General features: G+C 38.3%; 1 protein-coding gene and 1 long non-coding RNA gene across 2 annotated transcripts in view; one reads left to right on the forward strand and one right to left on the reverse strand.

Moving 5' to 3' along the window:
* Positions 1 to 22,077, reverse strand: part of LOC131970452 (uncharacterized) — a 96,074-nt gene extending 73,997 nt beyond the window's left edge. The window contains exon 1 of the long non-coding RNA XR_009394180.1: positions 21,585 to 22,077. This is a non-coding gene — a long non-coding RNA (uncharacterized LOC131970452). The remainder of the gene's footprint in view (positions 1 to 21,584) is intronic.
* Positions 1 to 24,842, forward strand: part of ulk2 (unc-51 like autophagy activating kinase 2) — a 38,988-nt gene extending 14,146 nt beyond the window's left edge. Inside the window, exons 6-27 of the mRNA XM_059331840.1 lie at positions 856 to 1,029; positions 2,009 to 2,082; positions 3,651 to 3,752; positions 4,282 to 4,340; positions 4,524 to 4,606; positions 5,273 to 5,323; positions 5,438 to 5,526; positions 6,033 to 6,201; positions 7,238 to 7,295; positions 11,917 to 12,066; positions 14,013 to 14,158; positions 14,259 to 14,339; positions 15,539 to 15,801; positions 16,354 to 16,532; positions 17,747 to 17,856; positions 18,650 to 18,787; positions 18,928 to 19,169; positions 20,086 to 20,264; positions 21,337 to 21,455; positions 22,178 to 22,335; positions 23,242 to 23,377; positions 24,218 to 24,842. Of these exons, the coding sequence (XP_059187823.1) occupies positions 856 to 1,029; positions 2,009 to 2,082; positions 3,651 to 3,752; positions 4,282 to 4,340; positions 4,524 to 4,606; positions 5,273 to 5,323; positions 5,438 to 5,526; positions 6,033 to 6,201; positions 7,238 to 7,295; positions 11,917 to 12,066; positions 14,013 to 14,158; positions 14,259 to 14,339; positions 15,539 to 15,801; positions 16,354 to 16,532; positions 17,747 to 17,856; positions 18,650 to 18,787; positions 18,928 to 19,169; positions 20,086 to 20,264; positions 21,337 to 21,455; positions 22,178 to 22,335; positions 23,242 to 23,377; positions 24,218 to 24,282 (2,825 nt within the window). The 3' untranslated portion in view covers positions 24,283 to 24,842. The remainder of the gene's footprint in view (positions 1 to 855; positions 1,030 to 2,008; positions 2,083 to 3,650; positions 3,753 to 4,281; positions 4,341 to 4,523; positions 4,607 to 5,272; positions 5,324 to 5,437; positions 5,527 to 6,032; positions 6,202 to 7,237; positions 7,296 to 11,916; positions 12,067 to 14,012; positions 14,159 to 14,258; positions 14,340 to 15,538; positions 15,802 to 16,353; positions 16,533 to 17,746; positions 17,857 to 18,649; positions 18,788 to 18,927; positions 19,170 to 20,085; positions 20,265 to 21,336; positions 21,456 to 22,177; positions 22,336 to 23,241; positions 23,378 to 24,217) is intronic.
* The last annotated feature ends 466 nt before the right edge of the window (positions 24,843 to 25,308 follow it).

Consider the following 25,308-nt stretch of genomic DNA (forward strand, 5'->3'; position numbering starts at 1 on the left):
ATGTCTCAGTGTGCTCTGAAATTAATGCACATTTGCAACATTTAAAATTCTTTATTGAGCATGATAATGTTTTGAAAGTAAAATAAAGATTCAAAATCACATTTTATGTTGGACTAAAGGACTAAAAAAAGACACAAAATGACCAAAAACAGACACAAAATGACCAAAAAACGACACAAAATGACTAAAAAAGGACACAAAATGACTTAAAAAGACATGAAAAGAATTCAAAAATGGACAAGATAGCCCAAGACTCCATAGAGTTAAGTTGTTAACCAATTTCTTGTTCCCTGAAAAAGGCCTACTTGTATAATTCTGAAATGTACATTATTTTTCAGTTTTGGTTAAGCTTACCTTTTTTTATTTACCTCTGGCAGTTCACCACTTACCTTTGTACCCTTTCAAGCTGTTCATTTGACTTGAACTGCTTGAATTTCAATAAAAAACTGGAAAAATTGGGGTGTTCTAAAACTTTTGACCGGTAGTATATATCTATAGTTCTGCTAAAGGCTTCAGGGTGTTACCAAAACTCATCAAACAGCATCTGAGTAGATGTTGAAAATGATTCAAAAACTCCATAAACCCTCATAATGTGTTGCATAATGCATAATGTACCCTCCCCACTTGTCCACAGCTTACAGACTGTATTCTGGGGCGCCAACAGTACCCAAGTGACTGTCTATTTAAACATATTACTCGTTGTGACTCTGGTCTGATAATGGCGCTACTGTGTTCACTGTGTTTAACCAAGTCTGTGAGACCAGTCTGTTATCCAGGTAGACAATAGGCAAGGCATCTTAATAAAAGTTGTTTACATTATGTTTACATTGTTTCTTTATCTCTCCTCTTCTTTAGCTAAGGGGACACTGAGGGAAGACACACTGAGGGTTTTCCTGCAGCAGATTGCTGCTGCCATGCGTATCCTCAACAGCAAAGGAATCATCCACCGTGACCTGAAACCCCAGAACATCCTTCTGTCTTATGCTGGTCGCAAGAAGTCTAACATCAGTTGCATCCGCATCAAAATAGGTGACAGAAATAGATCATAAAGTCCTCTATTGGAGACATTTGATATCAGTATGCTTATTAGTTTTCAGCGACCCATATCTAGTGTATTTCCCACCTTTAAAACTGTCAGAGTGCTGATTTAAAACTAATGTAGAGTATATTTTTAATCCAAACGTAGTATTACAATATATTAGTATATAAAATATATATCATTCTTAACAGCTTCTGAAAGGTTATGCTGGCTTCAGTTGGTCCAAAATCTTGTAATCAGACAGAAGCAAAATAATATGACTTGTTATAATAGGACAGTGAAATAGTTTGAATGCGAGATGAAAGGTGCACTGGCTATGGAAGAGATCATTTTATTTTCCAAACGTTTTTTGTGTACATAATAATAAGGTACATGATCTGCACAAAACATCATTATTTTTTCTAATATAGACAGACAGACAGACAGACAGACAGACAGACTTTATCCCAAGCTGGGAAATTACAGTGTAGCAGCAGCATTACACACATAGACAATGACAACACAATTAAATAAAAAGAACAACCTAGGCATACTTCAAGCAATAAAATATAAAAATACAATAAAAATACAATCAAAAATAAAGTGTCTAAAGAAGGAGTATGCATTAAGGAGTAGAATAGAATTCCAGTGCAGAATAAATATGAATATCCAGTATAAAAATGTAAAAATGTTGGTGCTATGAAACAAATAAGTTGCAATGAACAGTGTGCATAAAAAACACATAAAGCGCATAGACAGTATGTAATGAACCAGACTATTATTTGTTATTGTACAGTGTGATGGCATGATGGCATTGATGGTATTTTCCATCACTGTCTTTGCTCTGTTTTGTGTGCAAGACAATTTTTTGCACATTTCTGTTTCCAGTGTTTCTCTCAAAGGCAATCTCCAGAATGTCAGAACAATAGTGGTTTGTGTTACTAGTAATAACACGTTTACAGACTGTTTTTTCATGCTTCTGTCCCACAGCTGACTTTGGCTTTGCACGGTACCTCCAGAGCAACATGATGGCAGCTACACTATGTGGGTCACCCATGTACATGGTCAGTGTCTTTTACTGTATATGTTTTGTGTCTTTCTTGGTCATTTTAACCCGTTGATGCACAACATATTGACCCCCCTTCTAATCCACAGCATGGGTCTAAAATGGCCTGCATTCTTTTCCCATGTTATTTCAGGCTGGCTGTGTGTTCCTTTGCTCTATCTCTTTAAATCAATTTATTTTAGGATTGAAAAGTCCAAGTATTCTTTGAATAACTTTTTTTTTTATTACAACTGGTCATTATATCCATTTTTCCTTTCATACTTTATGAAGAAAAATATTTTTTGTATTATTACATCAATTTTTCACACATGGGTCAAAAATGACTTCTTCATCCAAATTTGATGTAAAATTAAGCGACCTAATACTATAATAATAGTAATTTGTTTCAAATAGTTACTTTAGCAGTCAGAGGGGCCAAACACTCATATATTTAATATATTTAACATGTTTATGTATCATTTTGTCACACATACAGTGTATCTGGAAGGTATTTACATTTTCCACATTTTATTATGTTACAGCCTTATTCCAAAATTGATTAAATTCATTTTTCCTTAAAATTATACACACAATACCCCATAATGGAATTTTTGACCTGAATGATGAAATAAATTTATTGCAGATATAGAAAATATAAACTCAGTCGGTAGGGGTGTGCATTGGCACTGCTCTCACAATTCGATTCGATTACGATTCACCAGGTAACGATTCGATTCAATTTGATTCTACGATGCATTGCGATGCATCACAATTATACTGCACACAACAAGGGACATTTTTCGTCAGTCATGAGTCAATACAAGCAGTCAGATAGGCCTAATAACAATAGATTTTATTGGCTATATTTTGAAAAGATGGCAAAATGAATCTCCTGCCTGAGTTCATCTAAGAGTAAAGAAAGAGAAATGCCTCCTCCTGCCATAAAAAAGGAACCTGCTGAGGTGAAATTTACATCAGCTAAATGTCGAGCCCTTGTCCCTGAGGTAGGGAAGACGTTAGCCCTATCCCACCTAGCTAGCTATCGCTAGTTTTCATGATGCAAAAATGTAACGTTAACAGTCGACTTTAAATAGGCAAATACAATGGTAATTACATACATCGGTAATTGTCCTGCTAGCTTACCTGTGCTGCGCATCAACACATGGCTCATTAGAATATTCAAATGAGCCATGTGTTGATGCGCACATGTCTCGAATGACAGGAGTGGGTCGGGTTAGCGTTGTGTTTACTGGAACTTTGACAGGGGCGCAAAGGCCACCTTGGCCGTAAATTGAACATTTTTTCACAGGGCATCAAGTGTGAAATTCCCACCCTGTCCCCCACAACTTTCCACTGGAGGACAGGAAATAAACATAATCGATTATGGCACTTTGCCGCATCGATGCTGAATCGTGCATGCCCCGCATTGCGATGCATCGCCGAATCGATTATTGTTGACACCACTATCAGTCGGGTGACTTTAGACTCATGTTATGCATCAAAGGGTTGAAATGATGTGTCAGCATTCTCAGCAGCGTTCTAACTCTCTCTGCTCTGTATCTTTACTTTTGGCCATTCTACCCTCAGGCTCCAGAGGTCATCATGTCCCAGAACTATGATGCCAAGGCCGACCTATGGAGCATAGGCACCGTCATCTACCAGTGTCTGGTCGGCAAGCCACCGTTCCAGGTTCATACTGTGCACATAAAGCCAGCAACAAATCATTAGCCTCATAGCATAATTGCCTAAGTCATTTTTTGGCCAAATTGTGATATCTACCTAACGTTTCTCTCCTACCACTGCTGCATCTTTCTGCCTTATTGCCTATGTTCTCAGCCTATCAGAACACTTGTTAGAGTCCAAAATCACTTTCTGCCTTAGTCATCTCTGTGACTTAGGCATTTTTGCGGCTACATACAAACAAAACTACATTATTTATATGTAAGAGAAAAATTGCCTTAGTCAGGGCATATTCTGCCTAAGTCACTTTTATCTGTTATGAAATCGATGTGTTTAATTTTTTATGCAAACTTGTTCACACTTCTATTTGAACTTACTGTTACAATATCAATTAAGAATACCAGTGGGCTTACTAAAAATTGTGTATTTTCTTGTTTCCCGAAAACGTTCAAATATGACTTAGGCAAATATGCTACGAGGCTAACGAAATGTACACACGTGTATCTGTGTCTCTCTAATTTCTTTATTAATATTATAGGCCAATAGCCCACAAGACCTGAGGATGTTCTATGAGAAGAACAAGAATCTCCAACCTCTGTAAGCTTTCCGACTTGTTATTTATTTACACCATAAGGTCATATCATAATCTGGCATGACTTAAAGTTGGTGCTGTACTGATTGTAGAAGTCACATTGTGACATATAATGAACTTCTAAGGTTCTTGTTTTGCACAGTCAACAAAAAATAAGCTATTAATGTTCCAAAAAATGTATTTCCTAGCATCCCAAGGGAGACATCCCAACAACTGTGTGACCTTCTGCTTGGTCTGCTGCAGAGGAGTCAGAAAGACAGGATGGACTTTGGTCAGTGGAAACATAATAGTGTCTTTAACCCTCTGGAGTCCATAGATTTATTGAAAATACACGTTTTGTTTACAGTAATAACTTTATTTATATGTGACATGTAGACAAGCTGAGAAAGCCAGTTAAAAGAGCAATCATAAGAGCTTTCACAGTGTGCCATTTATCTTTCTAGACCATTTTTAAATCGTGAATTTTCTTGCTACTAAGAAACTACGACACTATTAATATAATATTTTAATTTACATGCAAATAGACTGTTTTGTAGTTTTATTATGTATTGTTTTTTTCTGCTGTTTTTGTATGTATAAATGGTAAAAAAAAAAAAAGAAGGTACATTTCCATAGACATGTGTCTTTTGTTTGTATTTTGGGTTCCTGGCAGCTTTATACTTTGTTAATTAAAATAAAATGGAAACTCTGACTGATAGCCAAGTTCGTGTGGAGAAAAAGGAGCCATGCATGTGATGTAAGGACAGACTGAAAGATGCTAAACAGAGACAGAAATGAATGCAGAGGAAGTTGACAAATTTGAACCAAAATCTCCTGGACTTCAGAGGTTTAAGCACTGAATGATAAATGTATTGCTTAGGTTTTTGTGTGTGCATATTCTGAGATCTGCTAAAAACTTCTCTGATATCTTCTCTCCCTATCACCCATTACTCTGCAGACGCGTTTTTCAGCCACCCTTTCCTGGAGCCGTCACCCACCATTAAAAAATGTAAGTACAAAGGTCGTTCTAAAGCAAGACAACTTGCTGTACTACACTTCCATTTGACTAACTTGTAAACATGATAAACCATATTAAATACTTATTATATAATATTCTCCTCAGCGTGTCCGGTGCCAGTCCCCAGCGCCTCCAACGCAGTGACGGACAATTCCTGTGGCAGCTCCCCATGCATCCGCTACAACTCTCCTCCTGTGAGTTTGGTTTGATATTACTTTATAAATCCTCATTCAAACATTTACTTTCACTGACAAAGGTTGTGAAATACAGTACAGGCCAAAAGTTTGGACACACACCTTCTCATTCAATGCGTTTTTCTTTATTTTCATGACTATTTACATTGTAGATTCTCACTGAAGGCATCAAAACTATGAATGAACACATATGGAATTATGTACTTAACAAAAAAGTGTGAAATAACTGAAAACATGTCTTGTATTTTAGATTCCTCAAAGTAACCACCCTTTGCTTACTAGAATACAAGACATGTTTTCAGTTATTTCACACTTTTTTGTTAAGTACATAATTCCACATGTGTTCATTAATAGTTTTGATGAATCTACAATGTAAATAGTCATGAAAATAAAGGAAACGCATTGAATGAGAAGGTGTGTCCAAGCTTTTGGCCTGTACTGTACATACACTCATATTGAATTTGATGCATTCTGTTTTCATTTACATTTTCTTTTCTCTCTAACAGTCTCTCCCAGACATGCAGACGCTGGCAGGGGATGGTCTATCATCTCCTCCACTCGCACCACCCAATTTCCTGCAGCTGTCCAAAGAGTCTGGAGGAAGCACCAGCAGCAAGAACTCATCTTGTGACACTGAGGACTTTGTCCTGGTGCCCCACATCTCTTCTGACAGCTGTAAGTGCCAACACAGTGCATAAGAGAAATCAATCTTTCCAGTATTTATTGAGTGTCGGCCCGGTTTACTACATCTGGCGTATCAACTCTTGACAAGCTGTTTCCACTACTGGGTAATAGCCAGGCAATACCCTGAATAAGGCGGGTCTTACGCGCCGAAACGCCCCTAATTTGAATACGAGCAGTCTGGAGCCGGCTTTTGTCGGGACTTTTTAGTCCCTGTAGACGAGCAGGGTCTTTTTTCTCCCCTGAAAACAGCCTGGTTACTGATTGGATAGATCACTAAGCAGGATGTGACGCAGTACTCTACACGACAACAACACACGCCATTTGTAAAAGTCGGTGAAGCAGTGTTCCCAACTTAGCAACTTTGTTGCTAAATTTAGCGACTTTTCAGACCCCCTTAGCGACTATTTTTTAAGAAAGCGACTGGAGACAAATCCAGCGACTCCTTCTTACTCTTCTTAACGAGCTGCTAACGAGCCGGAGGTTTGTTAAGAAGAGCCACCGTTAGCGGCAGTTAGCTACAGTTAGCTCTGTAGCAGTACAGTGTGTATGTGCTGCTGCTGCAGGAGGTGTTCACTTAGCGATCTCTGTTTGTTTACAACAAGCACCAGACACTCTGTGCACAGTTAGTGATGCTGTTAATTCACAATCAATATGTTTATGATCAGCGGAGACTGAACTGTGCATAATTAGCCATGCTGCTTTCAGCTGCTGACGTTGTGCACAGTTAGCGACGGTGAAAACCATACGTCACCTCCAGAGTCTCTAAATCCATCTGGGGGCTAACTTGTAGTGGAGACACACAGAGTGAGGGGACTTTTGAGAGGGTGTGGCTGGTTTCTACATTTGATTGATAATGAGGGCCACTGTGTGTGCTGCAACTGTACACATCCACCTGGTAACAGTAAACAAAGTGCAGAGCATTGGGAGGGGCATTTTGAGTTAATCACCTAATTACTGACTATTTTTACAACAGTGTTGCCTGTTGCAACTTCATTATTCTTTTCTTTCCTTTCTTCTCCCTCTAAAGATGACCAGCCAATGGGAGTGGGTGGTCGGCCATCCAGTGAGTTCCTCATTTGTGGAGGGTGAGTACAATGATATAATCCAGATAGGTTTGGATAGGACAGAAAAACACCCAAATCATTTCACACAATGTAATTGATGTAATTGTAAACAGAATGACTCCTAATGCCCCTGTGCAAAAAGTAATTTCTAGAAAGAGAAATTAAACATGAACCTGATTCAATACGGAATATATATTTGGGAGATAATATTGCATACACAATAAATGAAAACAGAATAAAGGTGTGTTTTGCCAGTTTTGTGAAATATGCTTGTTTGCTGAGAAGTAGCCGGTTTAGCATGAAGACTGGAAACAGAGAAATAACTAGTTTGGCTTTGTCCAAAGGTAATTTAACCTTCCAACCAATACCTTAAAACACACAGCCTTGAGTTCAAGTGCATGTAAGGTCATATTATTGATCCTTCATATGTTTTATGCCACTGAGGCCTCCTTTTCTTTCCCTTACTCTCTGGCCACCAGCTAAGCAACACCCTCCGCCCAGCTTTACACCAGCCCACCTCTTAATCTCCATGATGACTTATTAATCAGACACTAAGCTGATCAACAAGGTGGTGCTGTGCTAAATAAAGCACCTGACCTACTGATGGCTGCTTGATAAGACTATACTCACTGACTCTTACTCTGCCTCAGCTGTTTATCAAATCATCAAAACATGCTCTCATACAGTGGCAAGAAAAAGAAAATTTTGTAATTACCTATTTTTCTGTATTTTTTGTCAAGCAAAAATGTGCTTAACCTAATAACACACAAACAATTATAATGGTTAATGTCCAAATTAAACACATCCATGAAACATAGTGCTGATGGTAAAAGTAAGTGAACCTGGTTCCAAACAAATAGGAACAGTTCTGCCCCTTTTTGTAGAGAGCATTTGTGTTAAGGGACCAGTCCAATTTAGTATCCAGGTATACACCTAGATACTTAGAACTTGGCACCACCTCCATGTCCACCCCACAGGTATTCACTGGCTGAAGGGGAGCTTGAACCTGCGGAAATCTCTGATCATTTCCTTAGTCTTTGAGGTGTTCAGTAGGAGATAGTTCTTGTGACTCCAGTCACTGAAGGCTTTTATCAGATCCCTATATTCAGATTCCTGTCCACAGTACTTCTGGATGTGGCAGGACTCAGAGTTGTATTTGAAGTCCGCTGTGTACAGTGTGAACAGGAATGGAGCCAGAACAGTGCCTTGTGGAGCCCCTGTGCTGCTCATTAATGTCCCAGAAACGAATGGCATAATGCAGTGTGTTCGTACCTATGGTTTGGACTGTTTAGACCTCTGACAGGCCCGGACAGGTTGATAGTATTTAGGAACGTTAATAATTATTAGAGTAAGTTAATAACTTTATATTGTGAATAGTGTGAATATACTTTCAGTAGCTTGAAATGTGACGTTAGCGCAGCACATGAGGCTATAGAGGGTCGCCACAGTCTAGGTAATTAATAGGAAACTTTACACCACTACGTCAAGAAGTAAGAATGTTGCCAATATCATGATATGCATTTTTTTTACTCCTATTAATCGTTAACGATTATACCGGTATAATCGTTAATGATACGATATGGCACACCCCTAATGTCGGCGTGGCATTGCGTTGCATTTCGAGTACTCGCCATGTACAGGGAGTTGCTCTAACTTGAGCATACATTGTCAAATCTGACCCACATTTGTCATGTGTGATCAGAGTACAGGCCGGTGTAGCTACCAGATCGGCTCGGCTGCCAGATTGGCTCAGGATCCTTTGTCTGCTGCTGATTACGTCACACAAAACGTTGTGTACAGCACGGCGACTCTGATGGATAGATAGATGGATAGATAGATAGATAGATGATAGATAGATAGATGGATAGATGAGCGTGTGTGTATATGTATGTATGTATGTATATATGTATGTCTGTATATATATATAGATATACATGTGTGTGTGTATACACAAATGCACAAATAGCTATTTTTCACTTGTCTGTGTGTGTATTTATCTATATATACACACACACATATCCAACAGAAACACATTTATTCTCATATTTTATGTACATATTTTATCCCCTGAAACTTGCAGAAATTCAGCGTCTTCCCCTCATTCTTTGTGGTTGTTTTTTTCCCTTCCTTTGTTAATAACCTGTAGTCAGACACTTTACACTTTACTTCTTTCTTGTTTCTCTCTGCTTTCCTGTTTGCATTTGTTAAATGCCCCAAGCAAGACTCTTTCTTGCGTTTCTGTTCCCTTTTTCATTGCACACACTCTGTTTTGTCTTTATTAGTGTTCTGTCTCATCCTCATTTTAGCCCTTTATGCTTCCAGCTTTACTCCTGTTAGAGAATAGAGAAATACATTGAGGAAACCTTTAAAATTAAATTATCTGACTCCAAAAGTAAATCCTCTTACCAATTCTCTGCTCAGATCATTTGATGGGGAATGATGAGCAGGAGACGTCCAAGTTCTTAGTTTTTTCATTTTATTACAATACATCAAGGAATGTGCAGCTACAGAGTCTCTGGGTTCAATCTACACGTCCCTGACATGACATTAGGTCTGACCCCCTTCTGTCTCTCGAACCCTTTTTTCTAACAGATTTTGCTAAAAAAAATGAAGGTAGATTTCTTCCCGGAAGTGCCACCCTCTTGATCCGTCAGTTTCAATCAGTGTTGTGGACACGTTATGTCACCAAGAAGAGAAGATAATTATCTCCTCTCCCCAGCACACTGTGTCCATGACCTGGCCTGTTATCAAAACATTCAACCCAAACTCCTGCCTTGTTAGGACTTACAGAGATATTAGTGGAGACACAGATGTTGCAATGTGCACACAAAATATAAAACATAAAATATGAAACCTACAATTTATTTTTGTGATGATAGAATCGTACTAAGTTTAAGCAGATGGAGTATATGTATTTACAGCAATCACAGTTTCTAAAGCCAATATTAACACATGATCAAAATCATTGTATCAAAAGCATCTTAAATGATTAATCCATGTCAGCAGAGAGAGAGGGCACACACACAGTGAATTACGCATGCAGATAGTGACCTTCGTCACACAGATGGTGACCCCCATGCACAGAGACAGACAACAGATTATTTACACTCCCTTCCTCTACTGTCCTGTTTATGTCTTTCTCCATAGCAATTACTCTTTACTGCTTACATGAATTGGTTAACCATTGACACAGAACCAATTTTACATTACATTTTACAGTGTTGTCCCTTGCAATTTAGTAACACCAGCTACACTCAGCTACAGCTACCTTGTTTATTCTGTGCACCCTGTGTGTCCCTAATTGATTAGAGTGGACTAGAGTGCTTGGAAAGAAGAGCAGTGGAGAGCAATTACTTCTGCATTTAAGTCAAAGTTTATTCAAGTCAAAGTTTATTTATAGAGCACATTTAAAAACAACCTCAGTTGACCAAAGTGCTGTACAGTTATTAAAATAGAATAAATCATACACAAATAGGTATAAATAAAAGCTCAATCCAAAACAGAGTTAGAGATAAAAAAGACAAATAAAAGGGTAAAAAAGAAAGCCAAGGATTCTTGCCTAGCTGGGACTGAACGCCAAGGAGAATAAATTTAAGGCAAGATATTTGAAAGAAAAAGAGTGGATATATAACCAAATGAGGGAGATCAATGCAGAAAAGAGTGTCTAAATGTGAAAAGAAAGCAGATGGGATTGTTTCACACTATTTTCCCTCTTGCCTCTCTTAAAACAGCAGCTGTTCACTAACCAACAAATTCTCTTTCTCTTGTTTTAACAAGTAAACAGTGCACAACATTCCTCTCCATATTCAGTGTTGTATTCAGCATCAGAAGCCTTAACAAAAAGAGGCAATGAAAAATACAAAGCCTCTTTCATTGCTTACTGTATCAAGCTAATTCTCTGCTGTTGTGAAGTGTGTGGAGAAGGACACCTCAGAATTGCAGAAATTAAACAAAGCAACTTCTCTCTGGTTCTTTGTCTGGACTTGTTTTTGCCTCACGTGTCCTCACTCACTTTCCTTGTAGACCCTCCCACTCTTAACATCATTACATAATAATAGTTTCCAACTTGTGCCACTCTCTAATGGCCATTTTCTCCACTCCTCTCTTTTTTTGCACTCTGAATGGAAGTAAAGGCCCTCTGTGGGTGACTCGGTCACAACTCTGTGTTCTAGAACATTTTGTCTTCTCTGGAATAACAAAAGAATGCAAATGAGCCACATTTTGCTCTTCCCCCTCCTGCGTCTGCTAAATACACAGAGTGTGTGTCTTGAGCGTGCCATTGGCCAGCCCCAACTTTAGCCCCGCCCCGAGCAAAATGAGCTGTAAGCTGATTGGTTCTGCCTTCATGTTTACATGGAAGCCCGGCCCTCTTTTCCACCCAGCACATGTCTGCTCACAAAGAGCCAGGCAAAACTTTAGTTCCTCAATTTTCCTTCATAGCGAATTACACAAAAGAATGAGGCTGTAGAGAGAGAGACCCTACAGTTGTCCTGCTTTATGTTCTATATATCACCATACTATAGTTGGAGATTTAAGTTAATATGGGAGTTGACACCTCTGAAGATGTCGGGCAGATATGGAAGCAGCAGCAGCCTCAAGCAGGATGGCTTCACACTCGTGTCTACCCCTTCTTTCCCTCCAGGCAGCAACAGCCCACTCCAGGACAGGCTACCATGGTCTCCCCGCGGGCTGAGACGACCCCCATCCCTGTGCCCACCCAGATCCGCAACTACCAACGCATCAAGCAGAACCTCTCCAGCAGCCCAACAACAATGCTGTACAGCTCCCCCAGGTAAGAGCAGCCTCTACTGGCTCTGTGAGGAGACAAAGTTCCCTTGGTTCTCAATGTTCTGACCTCTGCATAATGAACTTTTTAATCCATTGAAGCCTGGAAAGCGGATACATCGTTTTGTAGTATTTGTATAAGCTCTCAAATACTTTTTGAATTTCATTTCTATCTGCCACAGAGGCTGAAAAATCTATTATTTAGTAGAAGCGTTGACACTTCTGTTGAATTTCCAGAAAAACTTCAGGTTTTAGGGGCTTATTTTAAAATCACCCAGAGGTTTTACAGGTGTTTTAGGCGTCAATGGGTTAATTATTGGGTGTGAAATATCTGGAATGGGCACCTGTTTGTTGGTATGGATTTATGACTAATGTTTTACTCACCATTATGGACTGAACTTGAAATCCTCGGCTGTTATTTCATCAGCCGGTACAGTGTGTGTCTGCTGGAGTTTGTGAGTTTCCTTCCTGTTACTAGGAGGGTTTGTTTGTGGTTTTATGAGCAGAGGAAGATTAGTTCTGTTGTTCATTTTACAGTCTGTCATCTGAAAAGGAAAACACTTAGGCAAACTGCTGTCTTGGTGGTTTATTTGCTTTATTTGCCATTAAAAAATTAAATAAAGTGTTTCTGGAGAAGCACCTTGTTCATTTGGCCTTTCTGTGCAACCGTGGGAGTTAGATCCTGAAGGACAAGTACTGTTCCTTCACCACTTGCCCCAAGTAAGGTGTCTTTTTTGAGCTGTACTCTCTAACTATCCTGTCTCATCAGTCAGTCACATGTGTTATATATATATACTGTATATATATATATATATATATATATATATATATATATATATATATATATATATATATATATATATATATATATATATATATACAGTATATATTAGGGCTGGGACTCGATTAAAAATATTAATCAAATTAATTACAGGCTTTGTAATTTTTTAATCGCATATAAATATTTGACCTGAGAACAATGAGAAGTAATTTTTTTCACATGGATTTTTAGTATACCATTGAATAATGACTGAGTACATAAGCTTAAGCAACAACAATATTGTTTTTTGTAACAAAATGTCCCATCATCCACGGGGCCAACCAAAGCGTCTCATCAGCTTCTTCCTTCATGTTCACTGTGGTTTGTGGTTGTCTGAACTCATGAGCGCGAGTTAGTGCTCAGCCCCCCATGACACAAGTTTGGATAAGCGGTTAACCCTTAATAGGGCACTCGTTGAAATACTTGCAAATTCCAAATTTCAACCCTAAAGACTGTTGGAGGATATTACATACAGCCAGAATGTGGACTGTGGAATGTGGGGGGGGAAAAAAACATACGGACCCGGGCGAGGGGGGTAATATTTTGATAAAAAAAGTTAATGAGATTAAAGTGGCAAATCTACAAGAAAAAATGTGCAGATTTATGAGATTTAAAGGGGTCAATCTGCGAGAAAAAATATGCTTTTTTTCTTGTAGATTTGCCACTTTAATCTAGTAAATTTGCAACTTTTACTCGAAATATTACCCTGATCTTTGCTGATTAGCTGGAAGAAATCCATGTGGTTCTACGACCTCACAGAGAGACACGGGGACCTCATTTAGATATCCACCAAAGTTACCAAATATAGTTCTTCGCCCAATAAAGGGTTAAGGATAATGGATGGATGGATTTTCTTGTTGACTCTAATAACTTAAACTTTTAAAAAATGACTAAAAACATTCCTTTTTAGCAAAACCTTTGGTTCCTCCCATCTAGATGGTTTTTAGATTATGTATGTATGTTTTTAGCTGTTTTTTTTCCTCTTTTTATCCTTTTTATAATTAGAATGTTATGCTTTTAACCTGTAGCACTTTGAGATTTCCTGTAATGTAAAGTGCATTACAAATAAAATGTATTATTATTATTATTATTATTATTATTCTAATAACTTAATGATAATTTGCTTTTTCTAGGTCTGGAACAGTGAGGCGCTCCAACACTAGTCCTATGGGGTTTCCAAAGGTGGGCTCCGGGTCTCCCAGCTCTGCAGACGTCCCTCAGACAGTAGGCAGACGTCTGTCCACCGGCAACCCTCGGCCCTACTCTCCCTCACCTCTGGGTAATGTCCAGACATGTCCCCAAGCACAGCTTCTTAATAACATCAGACATAAGTTATACTTTTGCAGAAGCTCACAATGAAAAAACTGTGTTTGTTCCAGTGGGCACCATCCCTGAGCAGCTGGGTCACTGCTGCTGTCACCTGCAGAACCACGAACATCGCAGCCGCAGCTCCTCAGGAGGTCAGTTCAAAGGCAACATTTCCCTTTTCCTCCATTATGCCTGGTTACCTGGTTGACTCATGTATATGTGCCAACCTTTTCACTTAGATAAGATTCAACGTATATGGTAGTGGGGATGCATTGGTTGTTAAAACAGCAAATGGTAATCAGTAAGTAAGTAAAGTAAGTAAAGTTTATTTATAGAGCACTTTAAACACTAAAGAAAAATTAACCCACAGTAGCATCAGTCCTGCTGCTGTTTTTTTCCTCTGTGTAGATTAAAGTTTAGAGCTGAAAACTGCCTTCAGCTCGGAGATAACTTAGATATAAAGATATGTCTCAATTTTAATCTCAATCAATATTACATCTGTAATTTCCCAGCTTGGGATAAATAAAGTCTATCTATCTATCTATCTATCCATCTATCCATCTATCCATCTATCCATCTATCCATCTATCCATCCATCCATCCATCCATCCATCAAGGTTATTATAGTTAACGAAAACTAACGAAATAACGAAAACTAGAATTGAAAAAACATTTTCGTTAACTGAAATAAAAATAAAAACTAGAGTTTTTTAAAAAACGATAACTAACTGAAACTGTATTGTGTGGTTACAAAACTAACTAAAACTAACTAAAATTATAGTGAAAATGTCCTTAGTTTTCGTTTTTGTCAACTTTTTTCATTCATAATTCAGTGTTTCTATTTGAACATGCAACACATGGTGAATATGTTTACTGAGACTGGGATGTCTACACTAGAACCAAAATTCAAAACAGTTAACAACCTTATTGGGGCTGAGATGATAAACCAAAGGAAATAAAGGAAACATTTATTATGACCTCTTTCAATCTGGCACCCAACACATAGCCCATTACAAAAAAAACTAAAACTAACACTAAAACTAATAAAAACTAAACTAAAACTAAGCATTTTCAAAAACTAAAAACTAAACTAAAACTAGAAAACTCACTCTAAAAACTAACTAAAACTAACTGAATTTGAAGAAAAAAATTCACAACGAAATTAAAACTAAAACTAATGAAAAATCCAAAACTATTATAACCTTGCCATCCATCCATCCATCCATCCATCCATCCATCCATCCATCTATCCATCTATCTATCTATCTATCCATCCTTTATTATACTACACTATACTACACAGTCCAATAACTTGAACAGATCTGAAATCCAGTCCCTCTACCTTCTCTAGGTTCCCCTGTCCCGTCCTCTCAGCTCCTGGGGGCTCGGCTCCAGAGTGCCCCCACCCTGACCGAGGTCTACCAGTCCAGGCAGAAACTCCACAAGCAGTTATCAGACCCAGTCCAGCCGTCCTTCTCCTGCAGTCATTCCCCTCAGCTGGGCCGAATCACCAACCTGGGCTCCTCTCCGACCAAGATCCTGGGCTCCTCCCCCCGCACATCTGACTGGCTGCAGAAATCTCCACTGCCCACCATTATTGGCTCCCCGACTAAGGTTAATGCAGATATTATTATAAAATGTGCAAAAGATCAATAACAAAAAAACTAAGTCATTTAAAATCTGTGTATCATTTGTTATTTCCATTTTCAATTAGCAATCAAAAATCCAAAAATTAAAAATTGACTGGTCATTTTGTTATTTGTTTTTTTATTATAACACAAAAAACGAACAAAATGCTTGTTCTTTCATATTTCAATATTAGGCTCAGATCAAAAATACAAAATGGAAAAACGGGCACCAGGACTGAATTTGATTTTGATATTTAATTGGTCGGGTTTACGTGACCCGGAAGTTTGACTGCAGTCACTTGCTTCTTCGTAGTTCATAGTTTTTCCATTTCATATTTTTGATCTGAGCCTGAGATAGAAATATGAAAAAACAAGCATTTTTTCGTTTTTTGAGTTATAATAAAAAACAAATAACAAAATATCCAGTCAATTTTTCATTATTTGATTTCTGATTGCCAATTGAAAATGGAAAGAACAAATGATAAACGGTTTATTGCAATTTCAGTTGCTAAAGTTTCCGTTTCATTTTTTAAAACAGACTATTTCAGCACCGTTCAAGATCCCCAAAACACAGGCGTCCTGTAACCTGATGGCGCTGGCGGACAGCCCCGTGCCCACTAAGATGCTGGCAGATTCCCGGGACATCTGCACCCACCACTGCAGCCCGTATCTAACAGGGCGACCGGCTGCCCCGGAGGCCAGCAGGACCTTCGGCAGGTAGGACTCCCTGGGAGAAACATTTCCTCTGTCTGCCCCGTTCGCTTTCCCAAATCTAGTTTAACACTTTTATTTTGCACCCACCTCAACATCCACCTTAACTCGTGTTACAAATGAATTTCCATTGATGGCTATCAAGTCATTACGGTTTATTGCTAATATGTGGATATGATACTATGCCGTATTTTACACACAGTTTTTATTCTATATTTGTTCAATAATACACTTTCCAGTTCCTGGAAATGTAATATTTACTTACTTACTTTTTTTTTTTAAACTTAAATTTTATTTCAATTTTTGCAGCATATACAAGCATATATATACAAATTTTAGTCTGCTGTTTTTCATTTGTGATCTGCTTAATACAGCATTAAAACATATACATCAGGTCAAGTATGTATAAATGATATGGTTAAACCAAAGTAACACAAACAAACAATAAGTAATTAAACAATAAACAGTGTAAATAATAATAAATCAAATTAAGTGAAATAAAGTAAAATAAAATAAAGGTAACATGAAATTATTGCATTAGTATGGTCATGGCAGGTCTCCATCTGTTAACAAATATATCTTTTTGAAGCTTCAAGGAGTAAGTTATTTGTTCCATGTGATAAATTTCCCAGACCTTCTCAATCCACATATTGTATGTTGGAGGGTCTGGTTTTAACCATTTAACAGTAATACATTTAAGAGCTGAAATCAGTAATATTTGTAAAATATATTTTTTCCCCCTTCCAGTTATGTAATTTGAGTCCAAATATTACCATCTTGGGATCTTTATTAAAACTTTTCTGGAATACTTTTCCAAGTGCATCAAAAACCTCATCCCAGAATTTCTTCAGTTTAGGGCACTTACTTACTTTTTAATGTATTTTGCAGAGTTTAAATGGAGCATTTTAGTTTCACACTGGTTTTGTGTTAGATGCACTTCCATACAGGAGAAACATGTCTCGATCTAACATGCAACGCTTCTGAAGTGTTGTACTTTCATAACAGATGACGAAATTTGCAAAATACAAATCTGTTAATCTCCAGGTTTTGACATGTTTTAGAACCATGACAATGTCACTCATGTCATGTATTTTAACTTTTTCTGAGTAAAGGGCACTAGCTTGGTTTACTTTGACCCCACTCTGTTTATCCTCTACTATGTGATGTCACTTTGTCTTCTCTTTGACATTGTGCTGATGTAATCCTTGGTTTTGTTGCAGGTCTGTTAGTACAGGTCGTCTGTGTGAGCAGCCAATCAGAATCACTTTGGGTGGCCAGGCCCATCAGGGCAGCACTGACAGCCTTAACACGGAGCGACCCATGGACACAGGTGTGTTATACAACACAATGGCCCTTTACCACAGCTAGCCTTAGGATTCCTCATCCTTCTCATACTCAGAATTTCTCTTGAGTACATGTAAATGTCCAGACCTGTCACACAAGTCACGTACTGTTCAAACTTTTGGACATTTTTGAAAAAATAGAATGGCCTTTTCTGAATTGTTAAGATATATATATTAAAAAAGTCTAAAATAAATATTCTATTTACTCTGTATTTATTTACCTTTTTCCTGTAAAGATTTTATTGCCATATTTTTGCATGACAAGCTCTAAAATTCATTCGATACTTAATGTGAGACAATTTACTCTTCTTTCTTTCATGGTACAGCTCTAAGATTACAACATTGGGATATTTTTGGGTCTTCAAACACTATTACTGACACTGCTAAATCAATATTTCTGTCTCCTTTGTACTGTAGCCCATTTAGACCTAAAACATCTGAAAAAAATGCCTGTAAAACCTCTGGCCGATTTTAAAATAAGCCCCGAAAACCTGAAGTTTTTTCTGGAAATTCAACAGAAGTGTCAACGCTTCCTAATAGATAATCGATTTTTCAGCCTCTGTAGCAGATAGAAATGAAATTCAAAAAGTAGTTAGTTCAGGCTTTTGCTCAATAAATGGAAATAATAATGTCTTGTCTGTATTCTTTCACATTAAAAGTTAAGTATACTTATTATGTCAGAATGGTAAAGTTTCTTGGTACAGTCTACTTCTGCTGCTTTTAACAGAGTAGGATAGTAAAGAAAACTTAAAAAATTAAATTTCTCTCTTCTTCCTTAAGCCCCTGCAGGTCCCAGCGGGCTGGTTCAGGTTGGGTCAGCAAGTCCCCGTACGGTTCTTTTCACCGTGGGTTCACCACCCAACAGCAGTACTCCTCCTACCTGCAGCCATCTTGGCACCATGCCACGCACCACCTCAGGTGAGGACCCTTCCCTGAGCTGAGCCAGTATGCAAGCAAATGCTAAACTAGCAAACGTTAGAACCAGGGAGGCTGCAAGGTATTCTTTGTGAAGGTATTTGTCTGTAGTATTGATCTCATGAACTTCATCCTTCTCCCAGTGGGCTCCAACAGTTCAGCTGGCTCCCTGTGCTCCATCAGTGGCCGGGTCTATGTTGGATCTCCTCCAGGCATGGCGTTGGGCTCCTCTCCTCCAGGAGGTTTTGGGGGAGGGCAGGTTGCTGCTGGGTCTGACGGGGCACCCAGCAGCCTTCGCTATGTTCCCTATGGGACCTCCCCTCCCAGCTTGGAGGGATTCATCACATTTGAAGCCCCTGAACTGCCTGAGGAGACCCTCATGGAGGTGAGCAGCGTGGCGATGTTTGGTGTCTATCATTAAACATGAATCTACCATTCAGTACGTTTACATGACACTTGAAAAAAACAAATTATTGCCTTAATCTGACTATAACTGGACAACTGAAGTGCATGTAAACGTGTTTGTCCAACTGATGTTGGAGTTCTCCAACTCTGATTAAGACACCAAGATAATGCGATGGAATAGGATTTTTGCCAGCATGTATGAGAAGACAACGCATGCTCCGCCTGCTCCACCACCGCACTAGCGTATGACCCTGGAACAAAAACATCAGAGAAAGCCGCTCGCATTCGCCGCTCGCACATTAGCAGGTCGCACATGAGCCGTTCGCACTAGCTGCTCGCACATGAGGCACTTGCACATGAGGCACTTGCACATGAGCCGTTAGCATTAGCCGCTCGCACATGAGCCGACTGCATTAGCCGCTCGCATATGAGCCGTAGGCATTAGCCGCTCGCACATGAGGCACTCGCACATGAGCCGTTAGCATTAGCCGCTCGCACATGAGCCGTAGGCATTAGCCGCTCGCACATGAGCCGTTAGCATTAGCCGCTCGCATTAGCCGCACGCACATGAGCCGCTCGCAATAGCCGATCGCTGGTCAGTAACAACGGCACAAAGTGTCGAACTGAGATCCACCGGAAAGGGCGCCATATTAACCCGCTGAAACTACGCATATCACCACCCAGTGTTGAGGAGGAGGACATGTTCCTGTCAGTTATTCAGTTTTCTCAGTGGCATGTAAACCAATATCGATTTTTAAGCTTAGCTCGACTGAACTGTGCATGTAAACACTGATTATCTATAACTAAATTATTAATGAGACAACTTCATGACTCACTGATAAATGCCTTGAATGTTTTGTGTCTAACATGTAATTCTGTCTTTTTGTCTGGTCCAGCGGGAGCACACTGACACCTTGATGCATTTACGGATGATGCTTTCATTCACTGACTGCGTCCTGGAGATGGCAGCAGTGCGAGCTGGAGCAACAGAGCTCGGTGTGTCAGCTGCCTCCCTCTACCCGCCCCAGGATAGTGTGGTGGTAGACCAGATCAGCCAGCTCAGCAGAGAGTGGGGGTAAGGAAGGGCTTAAGTCTTGTCTGACTCTCTAATAATCTCATATAGTTAATAATGTTGTTTAGTGTGAGGTGTATGGGCTTAAATTGTCTGAATAATATATACAAACGCACAGAGGGCGATTTACAAATAGTCCTTGATTTGCATGCGTGTTTTGCTGTCCACAAATACAAATTTCTAATTTGTAACTTGTATTTTGGCTTTTACAAATAGGTGTGTATTTGTAAATACAGTACAGGCCAAAAGTTTGGACACACACCTTCTCATTCAATACGTTTTCTTTATTTTCATGACTATTTACATTATAGATTCTCACTGAAGGCATCAAAACTATGAATGAACACATATGGAATTATGTACTTAACAAAAAAGTGTGAAATAACTGAAAACATGTCTTGTATTTTAGATTCCTCAAAGTAACCACCCTTTGCTTACTAGAATATAAGACATGTTTTCAGTTATTTCACACTTTTTTGTTAAGTACATAATTCCACATGTGTTCATTCATAGTTTTGATGAATCTACAATGTCAATAGTCATGAAAATAAAGGAAACGCATTGAATGAGAAGGTGTGTCCAAACTTTTGGCCTGTACTGTATATTGTGTATTTGTTAATACCCAATTTTCCATTAAAACTGAAAATTCTGTGTGACTCTGCATTCATGAATCATCAATCACACACACACACGCATCTCTTTCCTCAAAGACACATTTTTGAGACGTTCTTGACAAGATCCACACAGATTCACAAACGAATAGCTTGTGATTCACAAATGGCCACAAACAGAATTTTCAGTTTTACAAATGGCAAATTGGGTATTTACAAATACACAATATATTTACAAATACATACGTATTTGTAAAAGCTAAAATATATGTTACGAATTAGAAATTTGTATTTGTGGATAGCAAAACACGTGTGCAAATCAAGGACTATTTGTAGATCACCCTCTGTGCGTTTACAGGTATTAATGAGACAAATTGAAGCCCGTAGAGGTGGCTCTTTGTTTAGTGCCGTTGAAATATTTTGACTGTGTTTAATATTATAATATTATATGGTTGTGCATACAGGCAGGTGGAGCAATTGGTGCTCTACATGAAGGCAGCTCAGCTCCTGGCTTCTGCTCTCCATCTTGCCAAGGCTCAGATTAAATCAGCCAAACTTAATCCTTCCACTGCTGTCAAACAGGGTAAGGACAATTAATGTAAAAATATTACTTGACTTAACTCTGACCAATATGTTAAACTCGAAACTGTGGGTGAGAAGAAAGGTGAAATCTGCTTTTCACTCACTTTATTAGCATGGAAAGATGTTGTACTTACACTACCGGTCAAAAGTTTTAGAACACCCCAATTTTTCCAGTTTTTTATTGAAATTCAAGCAGTTCAAGTCAAATGAACAGCTTGAAAGGGTACAAAGGTAAGTGGTGAACTGCCAGAGGTAAATAAAAAAAGGTAAGGTTAACCAAAACTGAAAAATAATGTACATTTCAGAATTATACAAGTAGGCCTTTTTCATGGAACAAGAAATGGGTTAACAACTTAACTCTATGGAGTCTTGGGCTATTTTGTCAATTTTTCAATTCTTTTCATGTCTTTGTAAGTCATTTTGTGTCTTTTTTTTAGTCCTTTAGTCCAACATAAAATGTGATTTTGAATCTTTTTTTTACTTTCAAAACACTATCATGCTCAATAAAGAATTTTAAATGTTGCAAATGTGCATTAATTTCAGAGTACACTGAGACATTAAACTGCATAATTTTCAATTCAATTCTGGAAAAGTTGGAGTGTTCTAAAACTTTTGACCAGTAGTGTATGTAAAATTGACCTGTGTGTATTTACTGTCTATTTACACATATGTAACTTACAAGTTAATGCAAAAAAACTCATCCCTCTCTCTGTCTTCTCTTAGTGGTGAAGAGTCTGAATGAGCGATACAAAAGCTGCATCTCCCTCTGCCGGCAGCTGACGGACAAACTCAACCACTTCTTCTCCGATAAGCAACGATTCGTAGACGAAATCAACAGCGTCACTGCAGAGAAGCTTATCTACAATCATGCTGTGGAAATGGTGAGCGTACAGAAAACTAAAATAAACAAAAGGACTGTAGTCTTGTATTGATTCTTATCATTTCAAAAACTGTGTTAAGTAAAGTTCAGCTTCACATGCATGTACATTCATGTAGAACATGTGCAATAGGCTTTATTTTTACTGTAGAACATGTGCAATAGGCTTTATTTTTACTGTAGAACATGTGCAATAGGCTTTATTTTTACTGTAGAACATGTGCAATAGGCTTTATTTTTACTGTAGAACATGTGCAATAAGCTTTTTCTCTGTGTGACATGTGCAATAGGTTTTATTTTTACTGTAGAACATGTGCAATAGGCTTTATTTTTACTGTAGAACATGTGCAATAGGCTTTTTTTTACTGTAGAACATGTGCAATAGGCTTTTTTTTTACTGTAGAACATGTGCAATAGGCTTTTTTTTACTGTAGAACATGTGCAATAGGTTTTATTTTTACTGTAGAACATGTGCAATAGGCTTTTTTTTTACTGTAGAACATGTGCAATAGGCTTTATTTTTACTGTAGAACATGTGCAATAGGCTTTATTTTTACTGTAGAACATGTGCAATAGGCTTTATTTTTACTGTCGAACATGTGCAATAGGCTTTATTTTTACTGTAGAACATGTGCAATAGGTTTTTCCTTTGCCATGTGTCTTAATTTTGTGATTTGTGTGTGGTGTCCTTTTTTTGTTTGTTTGTTTGATGGGTGCATGCCTTGGTTGGTTATTAATTTAATATTTATCTTTTTTGCACTGGGAGAGCTGTGCCTCAATTTCGTTGTGCTATTGTATTTTTTTTATAGTACCGTGCAATGACAATAAAGACTCTATTCTATTCTATTCTATTCTATGCTCCATACTGGCCAGCCTAATGTGTTGATGTGTGTGTGTGTGTGTGTGTCAGGTTCAGTCGGCAGCTCTCGATGAGATGTTCAAGCAGACAGAAGATATCGCCTATCGCTACAGCAAGGCTGCCATGCTGCTGGATGGCCTGTCCAAGATCTTACAGGACCCCACTGACGTTGAGAAGATGGTGAAGTGTGAGTACAAACTCTGAAACACACACACACACACATACACACACGGTCCCACAATGGGCCTCATGCAGGAACCTCTCAAATGAAAAGGTTGGCTTTTAAGTGGCATGTAAGAATGATTTCACATATTTTTTTGGATTCCTCATCCTTCTCATACTCAGAATTTCTCTTGAGTACATGTAAATGTCCAGACCTGTCACACAAGTCACGTACTGTGTCACATTTTGGAAAAAATGGCCTTTTCTGAATTGTTAAGATATATATTAAAAAAGTCTAAAATAAATATTCTATTTACTCTGTATTTATTTACCTTTTTCCTGTAAAGATGTTATTGCCATATTTTTGCATGACAAGCTATAAAATTCATTCGATACTTTATGTGAGACAATTTACTCTTCTTTCTTTCATGGTACAGCTCTAAGATTACAACATTGGGATATTTTTGGGTCTTCAAACACTATTACTGACACTGCTAAATCAATATTTCTGTCTCCTTTGTACTGTAGCCCATTTAGACCTAAAACATCTGGAAAAAATGCCTGTAAAACCTTTTTTTCTTTTTGAAAGTCTGGGGGATTGGGGGTGCGTCAACGGGACATAGAAAGAGGGTGCGCGGCTAAAAACGTTTGTGAACCGCTGGGTTAGAGTAACATTTCTGTGAATGAAACGCGTGCATAAAATAGAAGTTAGCCATTTCTAGCAAGTAAAGGGCATAATTTAGATTTATAATAACTTTGTGCAGTTAGGAAAGTTTGCTGAATCTGCTGGTTTAGTATTTTAAATATTGGTTTGCTTTAATTCTTTTTATTTACATGTTGTTGTTTTGTCTATTTTTCCCTGCAGACAAGGCCAGCGTGGACCGCAGGATCTCAGCCCTTTGCTACTGCACTGTCACACTCTACGAGTAGCAGCCCTTACATTATCACACACACACACACACACACACACACACACAAACCTCAGAGGGACCATGTCCTAAGACTACTGACTACCATACTCACAAGTCGCTTTCCCTCCTGTAGCAGTTCAAGCACTTTTCATTTGATAGGTTTCATCTATTTATTATCATACTGTTGCATCACTGACTGAACTATAACAAGTGACTGGTGCACAGATTTACAACCAAAGATCACAACAGATGCAGAAACAAACAGCTGAAACCGGATCTGGACATAATGCATGCACTTTCAAGTGCATTTGGATATCATTTTTTTAACTAGAAGAAAAAGAAGATGGACAGGACTATGAAATGATTGTGGGCTTCAAGAGACTCAAACGCTACCATGGACAGCATAATATTTACTATCCTGGTAACTGTGTGATCTCAGTGATTATATACTCTGTTAAATTATAATTTTTCTTATTTATTGGTTAAGAAGAACATGGATTTTTGAGTTTCCTGCCTATCTTGAAAACCTCAAGTATTGGAGTGGAAGGAAATTTTTAAAAAATAGCAAAAGGCTTACGGCCAATCACTGTAACAGATCCAGCAACATGGATTTTACACGAAACAAAAACTCTTGTTACAAAAACTTAACAGCCATGTGAGCAAAGGAACCTGTAGGTTTGTAACTGTTTTTTTCTTCTTGTGTTGTTAGCCTAAGCACTTTACTGTGAATTAAGGGGACGAGATGTTTATCTGAAGGTAAAATCCTGGAGGCAGGGGAAGAGTTTCCACTCCTGCTGATGGAGCGAATTGTGAAACTAAATCACATTACTTGACAAGTTACCTTATTAAGTTTCATTTTACAAAAATACTACAGCTTTTTATGTTCTGTCAGTATCAGTAGCCATTTTCTTTAAACAAAACTTGATGTTTGCAAACTTGTATATATTTGTATGTGGTGCATGTGATGATTCCTTTTCCCTCTTTTTGGGATGGGAGTGTGTGTGTGTGTGTGTGTGTGTGTGTGTGTGAGAGAGAGAGATATCAG

Source organism: Centropristis striata, chromosome 4, assembly GCF_030273125.1.
Source record: "Centropristis striata isolate RG_2023a ecotype Rhode Island chromosome 4, C.striata_1.0, whole genome shotgun sequence".
Classification (NCBI taxonomy): domain Eukaryota; kingdom Metazoa; phylum Chordata; class Actinopteri; order Perciformes; family Serranidae; genus Centropristis; species Centropristis striata.